Raw genomic sequence first — 17645 nt, forward strand, 5'->3', positions numbered from 1 at the left:
CTCCTCTCCCAGCAAGCTCTTAGCATATTTACATTCCTGGGCCTTCTTATCTGAGGTCTTGGGCACCTCGGCCAAGGCCCCCTGATGGGTGACAGAGGGGGAAGCCTTGAAAACCCTTCTCCCCACTCTGACTCAGTGCCCAGGACTTCTCCACTCCCAGCCTTCCCCCTCACCCCCGCCCATCCCAGAGTCCATAAAACCAGGGCTTGCGTTGGCTCCCTCAACAGTGAGACACCAAGCCCCCATGTCCAAACTTTTAACCTGACCTTCAGCTGGTGCCCTTTCCATGGGAGAGGGTGGGGGGCGATGGAACAGGGAAAGTTGGTGTTCTCTCTGGTTTTAGACTCTGGCTTATATCTTCACGGTAGGTGACTGAAGGCTTAACTCTTTCATTTTTGGTGTGTTACTTTAAAGCTGCTCTGACACCTAGCAGCTTAATATTGCCTCTCTCTGCTCAGCAGAGATCCTGACAAATGTAATGCTTCAACCCAGGGAGTGACTGATAGAGCCCTTGGAAAGACTCTAGTTCAGTGATTCTCCAAGGTTCAAGGCTGCTTGCATCATTATCACCTGGTACACTTGTAAATAGTGAAAATTCTTGAGTCCCACCCTGAACCTACTGAGCCAAAATACCTGAGGGTAGGGAGTGATTTTATATTGGAAAAAGCTGTCTAGCCAGTTCTGTGTTACAGCTACAATAATAGGAGTTGAAAGAAAGAATACAAGTATATATCTAATTAAAGTAATTAGAAGTCATTGGGGTCAGAATCATGGCATCAGAATAGGGAGTAGTAAAAAGCACATTAAATTATATTCTATTACTAAGGACCTGTGTGACCTTAAGCAAGCCACTTCATCTCCCTGGGCCTGAGTGGACTTATGTCTAAGATAAGAGGTCAAGTATGACAGTCTGACCTCCAATCTGCCCAATACCATATATATTATACTTCATTGGAGATCTCATATCCACATTGGCCATCCCAAGTTGAGGAATAATTAACTAGGTGAGCATAAATGGCTGTTTTCTCCACGTGGAAACTAATTCTGACCTATGTAGCATGTTATTGAAATTCTTGCTTCCTTCTAGTTCTTTAAAAGGAGCTTTGGGTAAAAGCCTCTTAGCAACCTCTCATCGAGGTTGTCTATGGGCCACATGCCAGTTTACCCCTTGGACTGTCAGTGGGTGTGGGATGTGTGTGTGTCTCTGTGTGTGTGTGTTGGGATGAGGATAGGTACTAAGGAGGTATAAGTTATGTTTGTAGCATGATAATCACGCTAATCAAACATGAAGCAGATTTCTATAGTTAGGGCATTGGTTTTTATTCAGTTGCAGGTTTTGTTTTATTTTTGATTATTTTCTTTTACCTATTTGCAAAATATCCAAAGAGGCTTCATTGTCAGGCAGTTAGGAAAATTAAGGCTATTTCTCTAACAGAGTTATTTTTCATTTGAGTGATTGTATTTCATAATGTGAAAAGGACCTTCTAACAGTAGTGCATCTCATTCCTGACAGCCTTCCTGTGTTAATTAGCATCTCATTCGTCAATGGCATCCACAATAATTAAATTTTTTTAAATCTGCATTGGGTTGCTAATCAAGGATATGTTTACAGAAAATAAGGGCTTTGCAATTAAACATTGAAATTAAGCATTGCTTCTAATTAGGAGAGTGTAGGTAAAGTAATCTGGAGACAAAATTCTAAGATGAAAAAGTCTGAGTCTACCTGGTTTAGCCTGTAATCACAACTAGGTAAGCCTGGACGTTAAAGATTTTAGTCATTTCTTGGTTACATTTCCCAACCTCTCTAAGTCTCAGTTTCATCCTTAATAAAATGCAACTAATAATTTATATGTCACAAGGATGTTGTAAGAATTAGAGTTAGCATTGTATATAAAGAGATTAGCACAGGTTATGGCCCACAGTAGTAGCCTGATAAATGCTGAATGCTGTTATTCATGATAAATTTAGCCCAGAGTTGTTTTTCATCCTCCATGGTTGTTACTTAAGGAGGAACACATGGTTAAATGATTCTCCTAATCATGTTTGTCTACAGACTCTTCTAGAAATTCTGGCATTCAGATTTTCTGAAATAATCATCTTGGTATAGACAACTGAATAGAGCAAAGCAAACTGTCCATCTGAAAACAGACATCTCAATAATTTGTATGTACTTTGGCAGGAAGTTTATAAATGTTAAGATAGATTATGTCCATTTTACTGATGACTGAATCAAAATGAAAGGAATTAAATTCTTATTACGTGCACCAGGGAGACTCTTAATGTCTCTTAAATCATGAGCAGCATAAGAATCTGATGGAACCGCAAACCACTCTCCCCAAAATGCCAGACATACACTCTCAAACATTCCTGCATCTAGTTGCAAAGAAGTTCGTGGATCCCATATGTTTTGTAACAATCCGTGGAGCCCCTGCTTTATAAAGTAATCCATTAGGAATTGACTGAGATTAATGAGGCTAGATCATCCTTAGATAATTTCCTCTTTATACTGAAAGAAGTTTGAAATTTTAGAAATCAGAGATGAAAATTTTAAAATTTCAGTTCTTAGTCAAAATAACATTACATCTGTTCAGCTAGATGAATGTTTCTACTATTCTGGTCACTAGACAAGATGGTTAGGTCTGGCTGCTTATATTTGCATGCATCTGATAGGTGTTGGATAGGGAAGACAAGATTTTTAAGGATAGTTTTCTTCTAAAAGCTCCCTGGAGCTAAAGCTTATATCCTAAAATCATAAATAACATGCTCTTTTTTCACCACCTGTGTAACTATTTGCCTTCATAGGACCTTACTTCTTCCACTCTGTACCTCCTCCCACCAATCTCAGTAATTCATGTTAGATGATCTATGTAAGCTGACACCTTCAATTTCAAATTGGAGGATCCTTTTAAAAGGAAAAGGCTAGGGAAAAAAATGATCTGATCTGACCCCTATATTTTATAGATGATAAATTGAGCACTCAGTTGGAGATTAATTTGCCTAAGGTCACATAGCTAGTGGTATGCCCGGCACTTGAAGCCAGGTGTTCCTTGCTCTTTTCACTGCTTAGATTATCTTTCCTTAAATTTGGTTTGGGACTGCCAATGCTAGTCTTACTTTGGGCCTGTAGACTTCGCTCTGTCCATCTGTTAACACTGCTTTCTGTCCACCTGTTAAAACTGAACTCAGATTCTGAGCACACTTTTCTGCTGGACCCAAGAGCTTCAGATTTGCTTGTTTCTGATTGAGCATCTGGACTTGCTCTTCCCTAATCAGATATCTTTCCAGCTCCTCCAAGTAGGTAGGCTTTGGTACGAGCCTCACTCGGCCTGTCTTGCTTAGCTGCCATGGCCATCATAACTGAGATACCAGAGACTAAACCACAACTCCACAGGTAGCCACAGGGATCCCGGAGTGATGCTGGGCTCTCTAGCCACTGCACATCTTTCCAGCTATGGCCCAGGCCAAGGCGCTCTGTTCTGCTACCGTGAAACTTATCTACTGAACAAGACATGAGGGGACTGCTTTGTCTTCTCTGTAGAGAATATGGATGATGTTCTAGGATAACCTGCTTAATAGGAAGGATAATAGTAATCTATAAGTTTAAACACTTACTCTATCACTCAACCATAGCACCTGACTTAACATTTAAAGATTTCTCACCACACAACATCAGAAAGCAGAAATAAGGATGAATAAAAAGGTGTGGACATACAGTGTGAGACAGATTTTTTTCCCCTCTGTATTAAGTATAAGACTATTGAATAAGTATTTTGAAGGGGAAATGTTGCTAGATCCCTTTTTGGTAGCATACACTAAATTCCAAGGGGATTTAGAAAATAAATATCATAAAGAAACATTAATAAAAGATACATAAATATATATTTATATAATTTGGGGTTGCAAGGATTTTCCTGAGCATAAGAAAAGGGAAAAAAAAAGAACTTAGAGACTGATAAAGGTAACTGTATACATAGTAACTTCATTAAATTAAAATTTACATGTAAATAAAATTAAGAGGTAAATGTCAACTAACCAAGCATTAGTAGCTTTTCTAAGACCATAAAACAAAATCAAGGTCATAAACAGCAATCATAGATGATAAATGGCAAAAGAATATAAAATATTGATGTTCATTAGTAATGAAATAAAAGCATATAAAGATGAGATGCCATTTTCACCTATCAAAGTAGCAAACATTTTAAAAGATAATAAATACAGATTTGATAAGGGTTTAGGAAACTGGCACTTTCACACATATATTGCTGATGGGAATATAAAATGGTGCAGTCTTTCTAGACTAACTTGACAATATGTATCAAGATTATTAAAGCATGCATTCCCTTTGATGCCAAAATTTCAGTTATAAATATTTATCTTAAGGAAATTATCAGAAACAGTAACTGATATCAATGGACAAGGGTGTTTAAGCATGAATGGCTTTAGTAAGGTTTGCATTTATATAATGGTATACTACAAAAAAGATAAAAGTCCTGTTTTTAATTCTTATGTCCTCTGATGTGTTATGTCAGCTCTAGGACTGGGCTTATACAACCTAAAAAGAAAAAGGATATTTTTAAAAACATGTTATTCCTAATACTACCCACAGGAAACTATCTGGACAGAGTCTGCCTCAGTGGGAATAACCAGAAGTGAGAAGGCCTTAGAGCTGAGTGGGAGGGAGGCATGGGTTTTTAAAGGTCAGAGAAGATTGATTTGGATGTGAGAAAGTACTCTTAATATAGACAGACTAAAAAATTTACAGAATAGTGTGTGAATTAAGATCCCAATTATGCAAGACAAGTGTGTGCATGAAACCTACCTCGAGATGTTAACTGGAAGAGAACTTACTATTTTTGGTAGTTTTCTACTATAGCCATATATTCAGAAAAGAATGTATGCTATTTAAAAAGAAGGAGAAGCAGCTTTTTACAGGTGATTAGATGCTTTCTGGGCCTTACTTTGCTTCCAGGGCCAGAGCGAAGATGCCGGCGGCCAGGGGTGCAGAGGCCGAGGTGCCTGTGTGGGTCTCCGTGCAGTCGTTGTGCAGGTCAGCGCTCGTCTGGGGGGCATCAGGAGAAAGAAACGTGGGAGAACATGTGAGGGGTGTGATCCTGTCCCTGGGGGTTAACCCTACCGAGGGCTGCATCCGCTCTGATCAGGAAGCCCAGCTGATTCGATTCCCTACTTCCTCCTCTGAACCACAGGCGGATGTTTGCCATCTGCTGATATTTTAGCTCCCTCTCCTCTATATGCAACTTGTCTATAATTCTGGCATCAGAATGCCTTTTCTGGGGATGAAGTCCTCCCACTGTGAATTTTTTTTTTTTCTCTACTGAGATTCCCAAATGAAATGCTGTCTGTAAAAAAGGGACTGTTTCAGAATCACTGTGAATCATGCTGGCCCATTAATCATCAGGTCCATTGTGTTTGGCCTGACATATTTAGAAATTTTGCCTCACGCCCAATTCCCCATTGCCTTCAGATTGACATTTGACTGCCTCTTCAGCAAAAGGAAGATGTGCTGATTCTGGCCACTTGGACTACTTGCGTAAAACATGTTGAGTGTGTTTCACTTGCACGCACTGTTGATGTCTTCTGATGGCCAGGAGTTAGCGTCATATTGGTACTTTGAAAATGGTGAGTTTTTCAAATGAAAGTGTGCTAGACACAGATCTGGGCTCAAATTCTAAAACTGTCACTCAGTAGATGCGTCCCATGGGCAAGTCACTTGGTTTTCTGTCTATCAAGTGAGGTTGACATTTCTTGACTCAGATTTCTGAAACTGAAATGAGATCCTGTCTGTGAAGGCAAATTTTCACACAGTGGTATTACACGTAAGGAATTACCCAGGCTAATTTTAGCTTACTGAAGAGGTTGCTGAAACGAAGGGAAACAACCAAAAAGACTTCCAATTAGTCTTCTTTAAGGACCACAGTGTTGTTGTTTGAACCAGAAGCTGGGCCAAAGGATTGCTAGCAAGACACCCACCCAGGCTCTTGCACTGTGATTTTTAGCTAGAGATTTCAATGTGTGGGAGGGAAGTGTAAAAAAATAATTTGTTCCATTGTCACCTCCTTTGGCTTCCCGCTTGGAGTCGCTGAATATCTCAAGTGATAGTGGCTCTGTTCCTCCGAGGGCTGCGGAAGCAAGTTTGCCCTTTTTACCTGTTGACGCAAGTAAGCCCCCAGAGATGACTGTGCTGAGGAAGAGGTTTGCGTAAGATAAAGGCTGTGTTATTGCAACTGTCTCAAATAGAAGCCACCAGCTGTCTCTTCTATGGCTGGTGTACCTAAAGAGGGATCTTTACAAGGGTGCAAATTCTTCCTCCTGTTTCAGAACAGAGTGACTCAGATGAGGGTCTGTCTATGAAATGGTGACTCTGAAATGGACAACAGGCCATTTTTTTTTTTTTTTAAAAGCTACTCTGGACATCCACGGGATCACTAAGAGCCAGAGGCTGTGCATGCAAGCAGGACACATGTCTCATAGGCTCCTTTCAAAGGCTCTAAATTATCTCTGCTGTCAAGAGCCCCTGGGTAGAATGTCACCGTCTCTGAGTAATTGAAAATACCAGAATGAGAGGCAGGCCAGAGCTTCCAATTGAGACCCCAGTTTTACTTTCTTAACTAGAGTAAGTTGCAGAGACAGAGTTCTAGAAGAGTGATTCTGCATGAAGATCTTAGTTCTGACAATTGTGTTGAGATGCCATTAATATGAATTTTACACACATTCCAAAGGCTAATTATTAGGGGGTTGACCCACAATCTAATTGGATCTTGACCTATTATTTTGAGATTAAGATCTGCATGCTTTAGCTAGTTGGTTCCTCTCTGTGTCAGGAGTTAAGTTTGAGGCTTTATATTTTTAAATTAAAAGTGCCTCTCTTTGTTCTCAAAGCCCCCGAATGGCCCTTCATCATCATGCCCTTGAAGGGAAATCCAATAATTGCCCTTGGCAGTCTGACTCATGGAAGAGAACGCACAGCCAAGCGTGGGCTGGAGATGCTCTCTGAGCATATAACCTTCCTAAGCTACTTATTCGGATGCTGAGAAGTTCACCTCAGGGGAAACTTAGGCTGTTATTTTCCTGTAGGTTGTCCATTCTTAGGAGACATCGCTGGTGCATGCTCTGTACTTTTATCATCTGCTAAAGGGCAAGTCAGACATTCTCCCTGCTATTAGACGATCAACAAGAACCAGGGTGATAAAGCCCCCACAACCCTGAAATCTCCTTTAAGGCCGTTTTCAGAGAGGCATCGCACAAGCCGAAGAGACATTTGGAGTCTCGGTCGTTGAATGACAAGTTGGTGGCCTCTCAGGGCTGAGTTTAGACATGACCGAGAGGCAACAGCATCTTGGCGGATGCATCGCCATCCCTGAGACAGAGGCCTTCCCAGTACGTACCCACCCTTCAGGTCAGTAACGTGCAAGTCTCCCCAACTGAGACAGGAAGCTTAAGCAAATCCATCTGACCCAAGGATCCTTTGGAAGGCGAACCGCGCTCTCCTACCTAAGCAGAGAGAGGCAGACAGAAGCAGCTTACGATTCGCTGGTCGGTGTAATCCCCACTGCTGTAAGAGGTGGCCAGCGTGGAGGAGCACTTCTCTGCGTACCAGGGTGATAGGCCTTGCTGCGAGGCACTGCTGATGGAGATGGTGTAGATGCTGTCCGTGTATCCGTCGCAGTCACAGTTGTCGCCCTGACGCCCCCCGTTCCCGGAGGCCCAGACGAAGATAGAACCCTTTCCTTGTCTCCCCTAAAGGAAAAGCCAAAATGTACCACGTCTGTTACCATCTGCTGAGGTCGCTGTCATCTCCCAATAAAACCCCCGACAAGAATATAAATGCATGCATGAAGTTCTCAGAGACAGGAATTTGATCAGTTTCATCTCCAGGTCCTCCAGTAGGAGGACTCTCCCGAGACTGTGTGTTACAAGCCCGTGGTGGGCTCTGGCCTGCTGGTCCTCTTCCATCCTTCTCTCTGGGATGGCACAGGGTGAGGACTTTTCTTTTCTTTTTTTTCCTTTATTATGTGGATTCTGGCCTTTAGCACTCACTCTTTTTTTTTTTTTTTGGCCGCTCCCTTGGCTTATGTCACTCCATTTGAGTCTTTGAACTTCCTTTCTTCCTTTCTGCTTGAATCTTCTGGCTGACTGATAGCGTGACAAAATCAGGCATTATTCAGATCTGCTTTGCAGCTGTGTTAAAAGGGACTCGTCAATTGAATGGAACTCGTCAAGGCTACTCTTTCTATGGTTTTTCAATTTGTGCTCTCAAAGTTTCTACTTTTGTTTCATGCTGTGCAGAACTGGGCCTTAGAATCTTGGCAAGGATGCCGTCAGCCCCAGTGTCAGAGCAGCACAATCAAGGCACAAGTGTCCACCCTGCACGTGCAGAGATGGCGCACCCACCGTTGCTGAACTGAAGGGTGCCTGTTCAGAGGATCTGGAAGAAGTCCAGGGAGTAGTGTACCTAGTGCAGACATTCAGAAGCGGCAGGAAAATGAGGAAGGACCTATCTAGACTTTTTTTTTTTTAAGTAAATATCCTAAGAGGAATGAATATCTGTTGAATGTCAGGCCCAAATGGCGAAAACGTTAACTTCCATCCCTCTGAAGAATGATTTGGCTCTCTAAATGCAGGTCAAATCATTAACAGCAACAAGAAATTCACAACCATTTCTTTGCACATAAGCCAAGTGTTCTTCCCTTCTCTTCTTATTCCAGTGGTCAGGTTTCATTTGAACTGGGTCTGCGTTAAGCATCTCACCTGTTTGACACCATATTCAAAAGCCTTCTGGGCCAGTCGGCCAGGCCCCTCCACAGTTTTCCCGTCATCGTTTGGGCCCCAGCTCGCACTGTAAATATCCACATGCCCAGGATTAAATCCAATTGAGCTGGCTTCAATAGCATCAGTCACAATGCCATCTAGCATTCTTATGCCTGAACAGCAAAACAGACAAATACAAAATATGTTGATGTCAGTGTGTGCATGCAGGATGGCATAAGGCTCTTAATATTTTATTCGTCAAAGGACTCTCCAAAGAGTCAAAGAGAGGGTAAGCGTTGTATGTCCCAAATGCCTGTGACCCAGCTGCTAACAGCGCCACGGGAAGATACCAGTCACTGCCTCCAGAAGCCTTCTTTATCTGCCCTTGAGGTAACTATTTGTGCTATGCAGTGGGCACGGTTGTTGTCGATTATAAAAATGTCATGGGCGTGCAGACACTGCTGTATTTAAAATGGGTAACCAACAAGGACCTACTGTGTAGCACAGGGAACTCTGCCCAGTGTTATGTGGCAGTCTGGATGGGAGGGGGGTTTGGGGGAGAATAGATACCTGTATATGTATGGCTGAGTCCCTTCGCTGTTCATCTGAAATGGCCACAATATTGTTAATTGGCTATACCCCAATACAAAATGAAAACTTTTATAAAAAGCTAAAATATAATCAGTAAGAATAAAGGCTTATTTTTCCACTGGAAAAAAATGTCTCCCCTCCCCCTGCTGACCTAATAACCTGAAAATGACGGGGTAGTTTTCAGAAAGAGGCGTCAAACAACCCTGTGTCAACATGCCGGCTCGTGACTGTGCCATGAACGGTTGTGGCCCAGCCAGCGCTTTACAAGGGGCTCCGTATGGGAAACCGTGCAGCTTGAGAAGACCTACCTACAGAAGGAGACGAACAAATAGGGAAAGAACTCCTGTTTCTAAGCACTGATTAAAAATAACCCAGAGGCCCTTCTTTTACGTGTTTGCTAAGAAACATTTGCAAAGGAACATGCTTCCTTTTCTCCTAAATAACTTCAAGGATGAAATCACTGCCATGGATTTCACTCCTGAGGGGGAATCATTTTTCATCGGGAGAAGGCAGATGCAGTGGCTCATATGCTTCCCAACAGGCTGTCACCCATCATCAGACTCATGGACGCAAGAGCCAGGAAGGCAAAAGCAGTTTAGACAGATATCGGCAGCTACCTGGTTATTGCTGGCTTCAGGCTAATGATGCGATGGAGTGCACAGCCTTAGGTTTTCACACTACTGTTTACCATGGAGCGTGGGTAAAGGAACGTGGAGCTGACCTGACTAGTAGAAGTCTTTTTTTTTTTAAGAAAATTGTTTAAAATGCATTTGGGGAAAAAAAAAATCCCAGCTTTACTATTTGCTAGCTCTGTGATCTTGAGCAAGTCACTTCTCTGTGCCTCAGTTTCTTCAACTGTAAAATGGGTTTGATCACAGCTCATGTGCATTGAGGATATACTGTATGCAGCTGCCATTACCCAGGCCTTAAATGTGTGAACTTATCTATCCACATGACAACCATTTGAGGTGGATGCTGTAATCTTTCCCAGGGAGAGAGACTGAGGTCAGAGAGGGAAGGGACTTGCCCAAGGCCACACGGCTTGCAACTGCTTGGACTTGAAGCCCAGAAATCTGGCACTCAGATCCATCCTGTTAACTTCCAGGATGTGGATCCTGTCTTGGGAGTTAAATGATGGACACGCAGTAGCTGTGTTTTAGTTTCCTTGAGGCTCTTGCTTCTGATTCCTCCTCTGTAAAATGAAAGGGTGAGATGATTCTCTCACAGACTATAGCTACTTTGTTCATCTTTCCTTAGAACGTGCTTTCTTTTTCTAGGTGATTATGTAATTTGTGCTCCTGCCTTCATTTTCTGTAGATTAACGCATCTCTTTGACAACATTGGCATCAAAGGAATGAGGAATGACCCCTAAAACCTAGGAGTATGTGCTGTGTTAGTGAGAGATGCATTCTGTATGCCAGGATGTGTATTTATCTGATTTCTGTAAAGGATTACAAAACCACATTCCAGGTATGCTCATTTAGAGCTTGAAGGAGTCTCACTGACATGGCCATGTTCTACAATGAATCTTTTTTGTTGTGGTTTTAGGAAATAAATTAAATGCAAAACTAATAGTGTAACCATGAGCTCCCGAGGAAGGGCTAGTGTGAAGAGGAGAGGCAAGTGCTTTATTCTCTCTGATCCCCTGCAGATCCACAGGACCGTGGATGGCAGCAGTGGGTTCTCTCGCCTTCGCATTGGTGTCAGCCGACTGACACAGCGGCAGGAGGTTTTGGGGTGAGGGGAGAATGAAGTGCTCATTTCAGGACCCTCCCTGCCTCGAAGCAGCTCTGCTATTGTACTCCAGGCCCCAGCTCTTGTCCTGTGGCTGTCTCGTGTGGCCATAGCTTTTTCTTCCCAGTTTCCATGACTACTTCCTCCCCTTGCTCCACTAGGTCTGAAGGTGGTAACATCTGCTTACAACAGTCACTTGTTGGTTCCCTTGAACTCTTGTAAATAGTTCTTTTATCAAATTGTGCTGATGGAACTTGCCATATGCTTACCCATAAAAACATTGAAACAACCAGAGTTTCTAAATTCTTGCTACTACAGATAACCTTTGTCTTTTTTCTGTAATTCATATGCATTCTTTTTTATTTATTTTTTGACTGTTCTTCATTGTGAACTGAAGGACTATAGAACTGAGAGGCAGGGAAAATCTTTGCCTAAATTTACCTTTTTCTTCTGTTCTCTTAGCGAGCACTCAATAACAATCCCTTCTAAATCAGAACACAGAGAAAATTAGATTTGCTTTGAAGCCTATTCAACATTTCCATCCCTGCTCCCCACCCCCCCCAACAGAGATGTATGGGCTTTATTCAGGTATCATTATCTGAGAACCCAGATCCATTGATTTGCACATTTCAAATCACACTCAAGTTCTGTAGCAAATTTTGCATGGGGTTCACTTCTTCCTCTGGTTGTTGAAAAGTTTCCCTCAGCCCACCCCATTTACACCAGTTAACACAAGACTCAAAGCCCGAATCTATGGGAACAACCCTCTGCTTTACCTCCAACTTTGGAATTGTATGCAACTCCGACCCCACACTTGTGATTATTTGCTTGCATTGCAATTTCTCCTGCACATCTGGTCCCATGTCTGAGGATGAGAAAATAGAATTTTTAAAATGTAAATGAGGGCAAACATTGGTTTTGCATACAAATCGACGGTCCGTGGATATACTAACTTTCTGTCAGCCTCGTTGCCAGTTTTTATCCCATCAGTGTTAGATGACGTGTAGATAAGTGAAGGGAATAAGTACCGGAGCCCAAGTATATGAGTTTAAATTCTAGCTTCTGCCACTAACTAGTGATATGACCTTGGATAAGTGACTGGTCCTCCAAAAGTTGTGGCATCCCATGAAACACTAAGTATGCAGAACACTTAGAACAGTGGCTGGGATGCAGAAAGAACCAGGAAGTGTTAGCTATTAATACTTACTATGAACATCTCTGACACTTTCAGAAACCACTTGAAAGAAATGGTTTTGATCCCATGCTTTTTGGTGTTGAAGTGACCCCTTCCCTTCCCCCTCACTAGTGGCTTCCTTGGATTAGGTTAATCTGAACCAGTTTTAGGGGGATATGTAGAACAGAGTCCCCTCTCAAGCCCTCCTCTCCTCCTCTAACCATACACCAGACTAAAACATCCGAAGGTTTCCTGGTCCCAAGAGGATTTCGAAATTTTTAACAAGGCACTCCAGGCTATTTGGGATGCCAGGGTGCTCCTGCAACTCTAATTGGGACCAGAAGCCTGAACAAGACTAGTCTTGCAACCAGATGATGAGGGTAATTTACGACTTCAGAGCATTTGGGGGGAAAAGAAAATCCATCTCTTAAACAGACCAAAGTCTACTGTTAAAGTGTCATTTCTGAAATTCTAGAGAGAGTGATTATCTTTTCCTGTCACCTTCCTGACCTCAGGAAGGTCAATAAGTTGAGGGAACTTTAATGTGGACTTGGTTGCTTCATGACTTTATTCCATTGTGAAAACTCCCAGGAGCAGCATGAAGGCTGTGGACGCCTTTGGAGGAGCCGCTGAACACATATGCTGACACAGAGGGAAGAAGAGCAAGGGTTGGTTCTGAGCAAATGTCAGCCAGCTCCTTCTGATTACTGCTCTACTGGACATCTATTAATTTAGGCCAGATGAAATATAAAAATTCTTAATTGACTTGTCTTTTAAAATAAACCTATTTCACTTTTCTTTTTTTACCTAAAATACCAAAGATGATTTCCTTGTCTCCTTCCACTGAATGATGGCCTCCTTTATGTTAATACTGGATAGGAGTCCTAAGTCAGAACAATGCAATTCACAGTCTTCCCTGGTGTAGTAGGCACTGACTTCTTTTTGGTCTTCTAGCATTTTCCCATTTGGAGAAGGAACCCTTGGCCACTTCTTGTGAGTCTCTATCATGAGACTTGTCCTCCCAGACAGCTTTCAAAAACTGATGCTTTAAGTTCCATGTGAGCCTTATGGACCTTGCTATGAGGCGTTCTCTGTTGAGAATGAAACTAAGTGGAGGTGAGCAGTGCTAGGAGATGGAGATAGAGTAGTTGGTGTCCTGAAGGCCTATTTTTTGAGTTTCTGGATCTTGCCATGCCTGCAGCTGATCATCTCTTGGGTAAAAAATATTTTTAAAATCTCCATTTTACTTAATTTTCAAGTTAGGATTCTCTCACTTGCAACTGAAGCTGTTCCAACCAATACATCCATTCTCTGCAAAATGCGTGAATATTGAACATGAAGAAGGCATCTTATTCTTCTTTGGGGGCTTAGCCCTCTCTACCTTTGTAGAAGGGAAAATTCAGTTGCCATCCTCTGAGAAATATGCTACCAGAAGTCACCACCACCTGAATTTCTGTTCATACAAAATGGAAGACAGGGCCCAAAGTAGCAAAGTCTCCAGGTGGATAGATAGAGTTTATGGAATCAACCTGTGAGCAGACATCTCCAGCACTACACCTCTGTCCTAAAAATGATGCACTGTGACACTACCTATTATTTATCTCTCTTTACATACTAAGGACTATTTTCTTTAAAAAATGTAGGATCATGTACAAATATGAATTGATATCTTTTCCTCTTCTTATCCTCACTTCTCACCTCTGTACCTTGAGAAAAAGAAGACTTTACCAAAGTGCTTCAATGTCATTCTTTTTAGACCTATGGCTTTCTTCCCTTAAATCAGCCTCTGGGGTAAAAGCACCCTCTGTTATCTTAGAACAATGGTTGTAACTGGCATTTAAACAAATTGATTTTTTAAAAATTATTTCAGAAGATAATTTAAAGACGACCATGGCACTTGTTAAAATATCCTTGCCATACATGTTATATAGCTAGAAAAATAGTCTGAAATTTTTGTTGAAATATTGATTACAAATTCATGCTACATTACTAGTAAGAGTTACCTGCACTTTTAAGATTTTGTTATTTAGTGATGCCTCTCTTGATTTGCAGAGGAGAATTCAAATGCAGCTTTTATTAACTTCATTTACATAGTAATAAAGAACAGCAACAACACAGATAGCTTGGAGAGATAAAGTCCTTGGAACTGGGAGATAATAGGTCTCTAACTGCTAAGAAGGCCAAGACAAAATGGGGCAATTCATTTTCTAAACCTAGGGGATTTATTTCTGACACTATGCTGGAAGGGTAACTAACTCTTATTTTTTATTATGCCTTTTGATAAATGATGGGGATGTTAGTTTTTTGGTTGATAATCAAGAGGACCTTGAGAGATAGTTGCTTTTTGTGTAATTTTCAAATAGCAAATTCTGAATTGGCTCAGAAAATTGACTTGTCTCTGCTTCTGCTCTTATCAGATGATATTATTCTTGTCATGCTTTTTTTCTCACTGAAAGGAGTTCTACCTTAGTTGCTAAATGAGAAGCCTTAATCATCATTATCATAGTACATGCTTAACTTGTTCTATGTACCAGACACTATCCAAGTCAATTATGTATATAAACCTATTTAATCCCACAAATCCCCAATGAAATAGGTACCATCATTATCTCTTTGGTTGTTGTTCGGTCGCTCAGTGGTGTCTGACTCTTTGAGACCCCATGGACTGCAGGACCCCAGACTCCCCTGTCCTTTACCATCTCCCAGAGTTTGCTCAAACGCAAGTCCATTGAGTCGATGATGCCATCCAACCATCTCGTCCTCTGTCATCCCCTTCTCCTCCTGCCTTTAGTCTTTCGCAGCATCAGGGTCTTTTCTAATGTGTCAGCTCTTCGCATCTGGTGGCCCAAAGTATTGGAGCTTCAGCATCAGTCCTTCTAGTGAATATTAAGGATTGATATCCTTTAGGATTGAGTGATTTGATCTCCTTGCAGTCCAAGGGACTCTCAAGAGTCTTCTCCAACATGACAGTTCAAAAGCATCAATTCTTTGGTGTGGCCTTCTTTATGATCCAACTCTCAAATCCATACAGGACTACTGGAAAAACCATGGTTTTAACTATACAGACCTTTGTCAGCAAAGTAGTGTCCCTGCCTTTTAATATGTTGTGTAGGTTGGTCATAACTTTTCTTCCAAGGGGCGAGTGACTTTTACTATCATGGCTGAAGTCACCACCTGCAGTGATTGTGGAGCCCAAGAAAATAAAAATCTGTCACAGTAGATGATAAAACTAGTCACAAAGAAGTTAAATAATTTGCTCACAGTCACTCAGCTATTTAGTGAAAGGTCTAAGATTTGATCTAAATCTAACTGCAAAGTCCGTGCTCTTAAGTGTTTGGCTATGCTACCCAAATCCAATACTATGTGCGTGGTCCATGGTCTGCTATGCTCTGGAAGCTCACAGTTTTCAGGCACAAATTAAATAAAATTGTATAGGCTGCTACCTTGGGGCCTTTGAAACCCTGTGAATTGGCTATCATCAGTACCATGAGTTGCAAGTCCCTTTTGTTTGGCAGGGGGAAAGGAGGATACCTGAGTTCCTCTTTTCACAAGTACCAAACTCCAAGAATATCATTTCACCAGGTATTCGCCTATCATGCGTCTGCCACACAAATCATCACCCACATTGGATCCTGGACCAGAGCCAAGGCACACTGCCCAGGAAGGAGGCTGGGCTGACACCTCCAGCTGACAGTCTCCTCCGCTGAACCCATGTGGGTACAGATTTCCCTCTTAGTCTTGACCAAGGGAAAGGAATGAGAGTTGTCACTTCTAGCTCATTCTAGAAAGAGTGCCCTTTCCTTCTTAGCACTTATTGCCCATTTCCTTAGGTAGTTTATTTTAGGAGTGTAGGTAAACAGGGACCTTGTCACCTTTTTGGGGGACAAAATAAAAAAAGATACAGACAGAGTGAGGTGAGTGACTTCCTCAAAGCCATCCTCCTTTCTAGTAATTGGCAAAGCTCTCACTACCAGCCAGGCTAACATTGCAAGGTCCTGCTATAAAAGGATGGATGTTCCTCCTGGTCCCACACTGCCCTCACTCAGAAATATGGCTGAATATTTGTCTGGGGGAGTCCTGCTCTAAGTTTCTGAGACATCCCACTTTCCTCCAAGGGGGCCCCCCTCATGGTTCCTATTGTGTTGTTACTGGAATATTCTAACCTCTAGGGCTGCTTGTGGTTGACCCCTTTAAAAGATAAATGCTGGAAGAAATAAATGGTACCAAAGGAAAGTAAATGGTACCTCCCGAAGCCTCCCCTTCCCCACCGAGGGAAGAAATATACACCCAGAAGTTGAAGCCAAGTCCTGAGCTCCAGACTCCCTTCCTGGGGTTTGTTGGCCTTCTGGAGGAGGACAATCCAATGTAACTGGTTTAGGTCAACATTACCACACCAGCCACATGGGAATTCTGAGATAATAAGGGAGAAACTGGGAGGGAAGGTGAAAGCAAGAAAGAGAGAGAACTGATTGACCCAAGTTGGATACTAATCCAAGAGGGAGGAAGAAAGGAATGGGAAGTACATTATATGACAGCCACAGGAGCTTTTCCCTGATTGCTCTTTCCATCCCCTCTTGTAGCGGTGCTCATTTTGCCTTGACTTTCTTCTCTTTTGGTGTAAGTTTCTTTTGGGTGAAGCAAATGAAGAGGAAAGAGTGAAATGTCTCCTTCAAGTCTGTGAGAGATGTCTTTATGCACAAAGATGAGTTTTCCCATGGGCATGGACACGAGGCTGTGTGCCTAGAGGGTAAAGTTCCTTTGGAGCTAACAAAAAGGTTAAAATGTCTCTTGCCTTTGGGTCTTCATTTGCCTCGTTGCTTTGCCAAGTCTGGCTCTTATCCTCTCTCATCACCCTGTGGATACTATGGGGAGTTAGCTTAGGAGTCAGAAGATGTCCTTTGTCTCTTCCTTTTAGCATTAAAATACCCAGAAGAAATGCTGGAACAGGCTAATTAGCCCAATGCCCTGGAGACTGTATTGGATTTGAGGGCCAAACCTTATGGTATATTTCTCTTGTCTGGTGTCTTGCCATGCTCTTCTGAGGGAACTAGTGAGCGTGGTTGTGGCTACCATAGGAAGTTGTAGGGATTTGTTATTTTGGCCATCTGTATTTCTCTTTGTGGCTAGCAACAAGCATGTTGCTAATAGTGAAACATTCATAGAGGAACTAGGTGCAACGGTGATGGAGTGAAGATTTTTATTCTTTAATTCTTTGGACTGCAAGCAAATCAAACCAACCAATCCTAAAGGAAAACAGCCCTGAGTATTCATTGGAAGAACTGTCGCTGAAGCTGAGGCTCAAATAAATACTTCGCCACCTGTTGGACAGCTGACTTGTTGAAAAAGACCCTGATGCTGATAAAGACTGAAGGCAAAAGGA

General features: G+C 42.1%; 1 protein-coding gene across 1 annotated transcript in view; it reads right to left on the minus strand.

Moving 5' to 3' along the window:
- Window positions 1-17645, minus strand: part of PCSK1 (proprotein convertase subtilisin/kexin type 1) — a 41867-nt gene that overhangs the window by 12218 nt on the left and 12004 nt on the right. Inside the window, exons 6-9 of the mRNA XM_070465848.1 lie at window positions 11868-11956; window positions 8767-8939; window positions 7543-7755; window positions 4959-5059 (exon numbers count right to left, since the gene is read on the minus strand). Coding sequence (XP_070321949.1) covers window positions 4959-5059; window positions 7543-7755; window positions 8767-8939; window positions 11868-11956 — 576 coding nt within the window. The remainder of the gene's footprint in view (window positions 1-4958; window positions 5060-7542; window positions 7756-8766; window positions 8940-11867; window positions 11957-17645) is intronic.

The sequence above is a fragment of the Odocoileus virginianus genome, chromosome 3 (assembly GCF_023699985.2).
Source record: "Odocoileus virginianus isolate 20LAN1187 ecotype Illinois chromosome 3, Ovbor_1.2, whole genome shotgun sequence".
NCBI classification, from domain to species: Eukaryota; Metazoa; Chordata; class Mammalia; order Artiodactyla; family Cervidae; genus Odocoileus; species Odocoileus virginianus.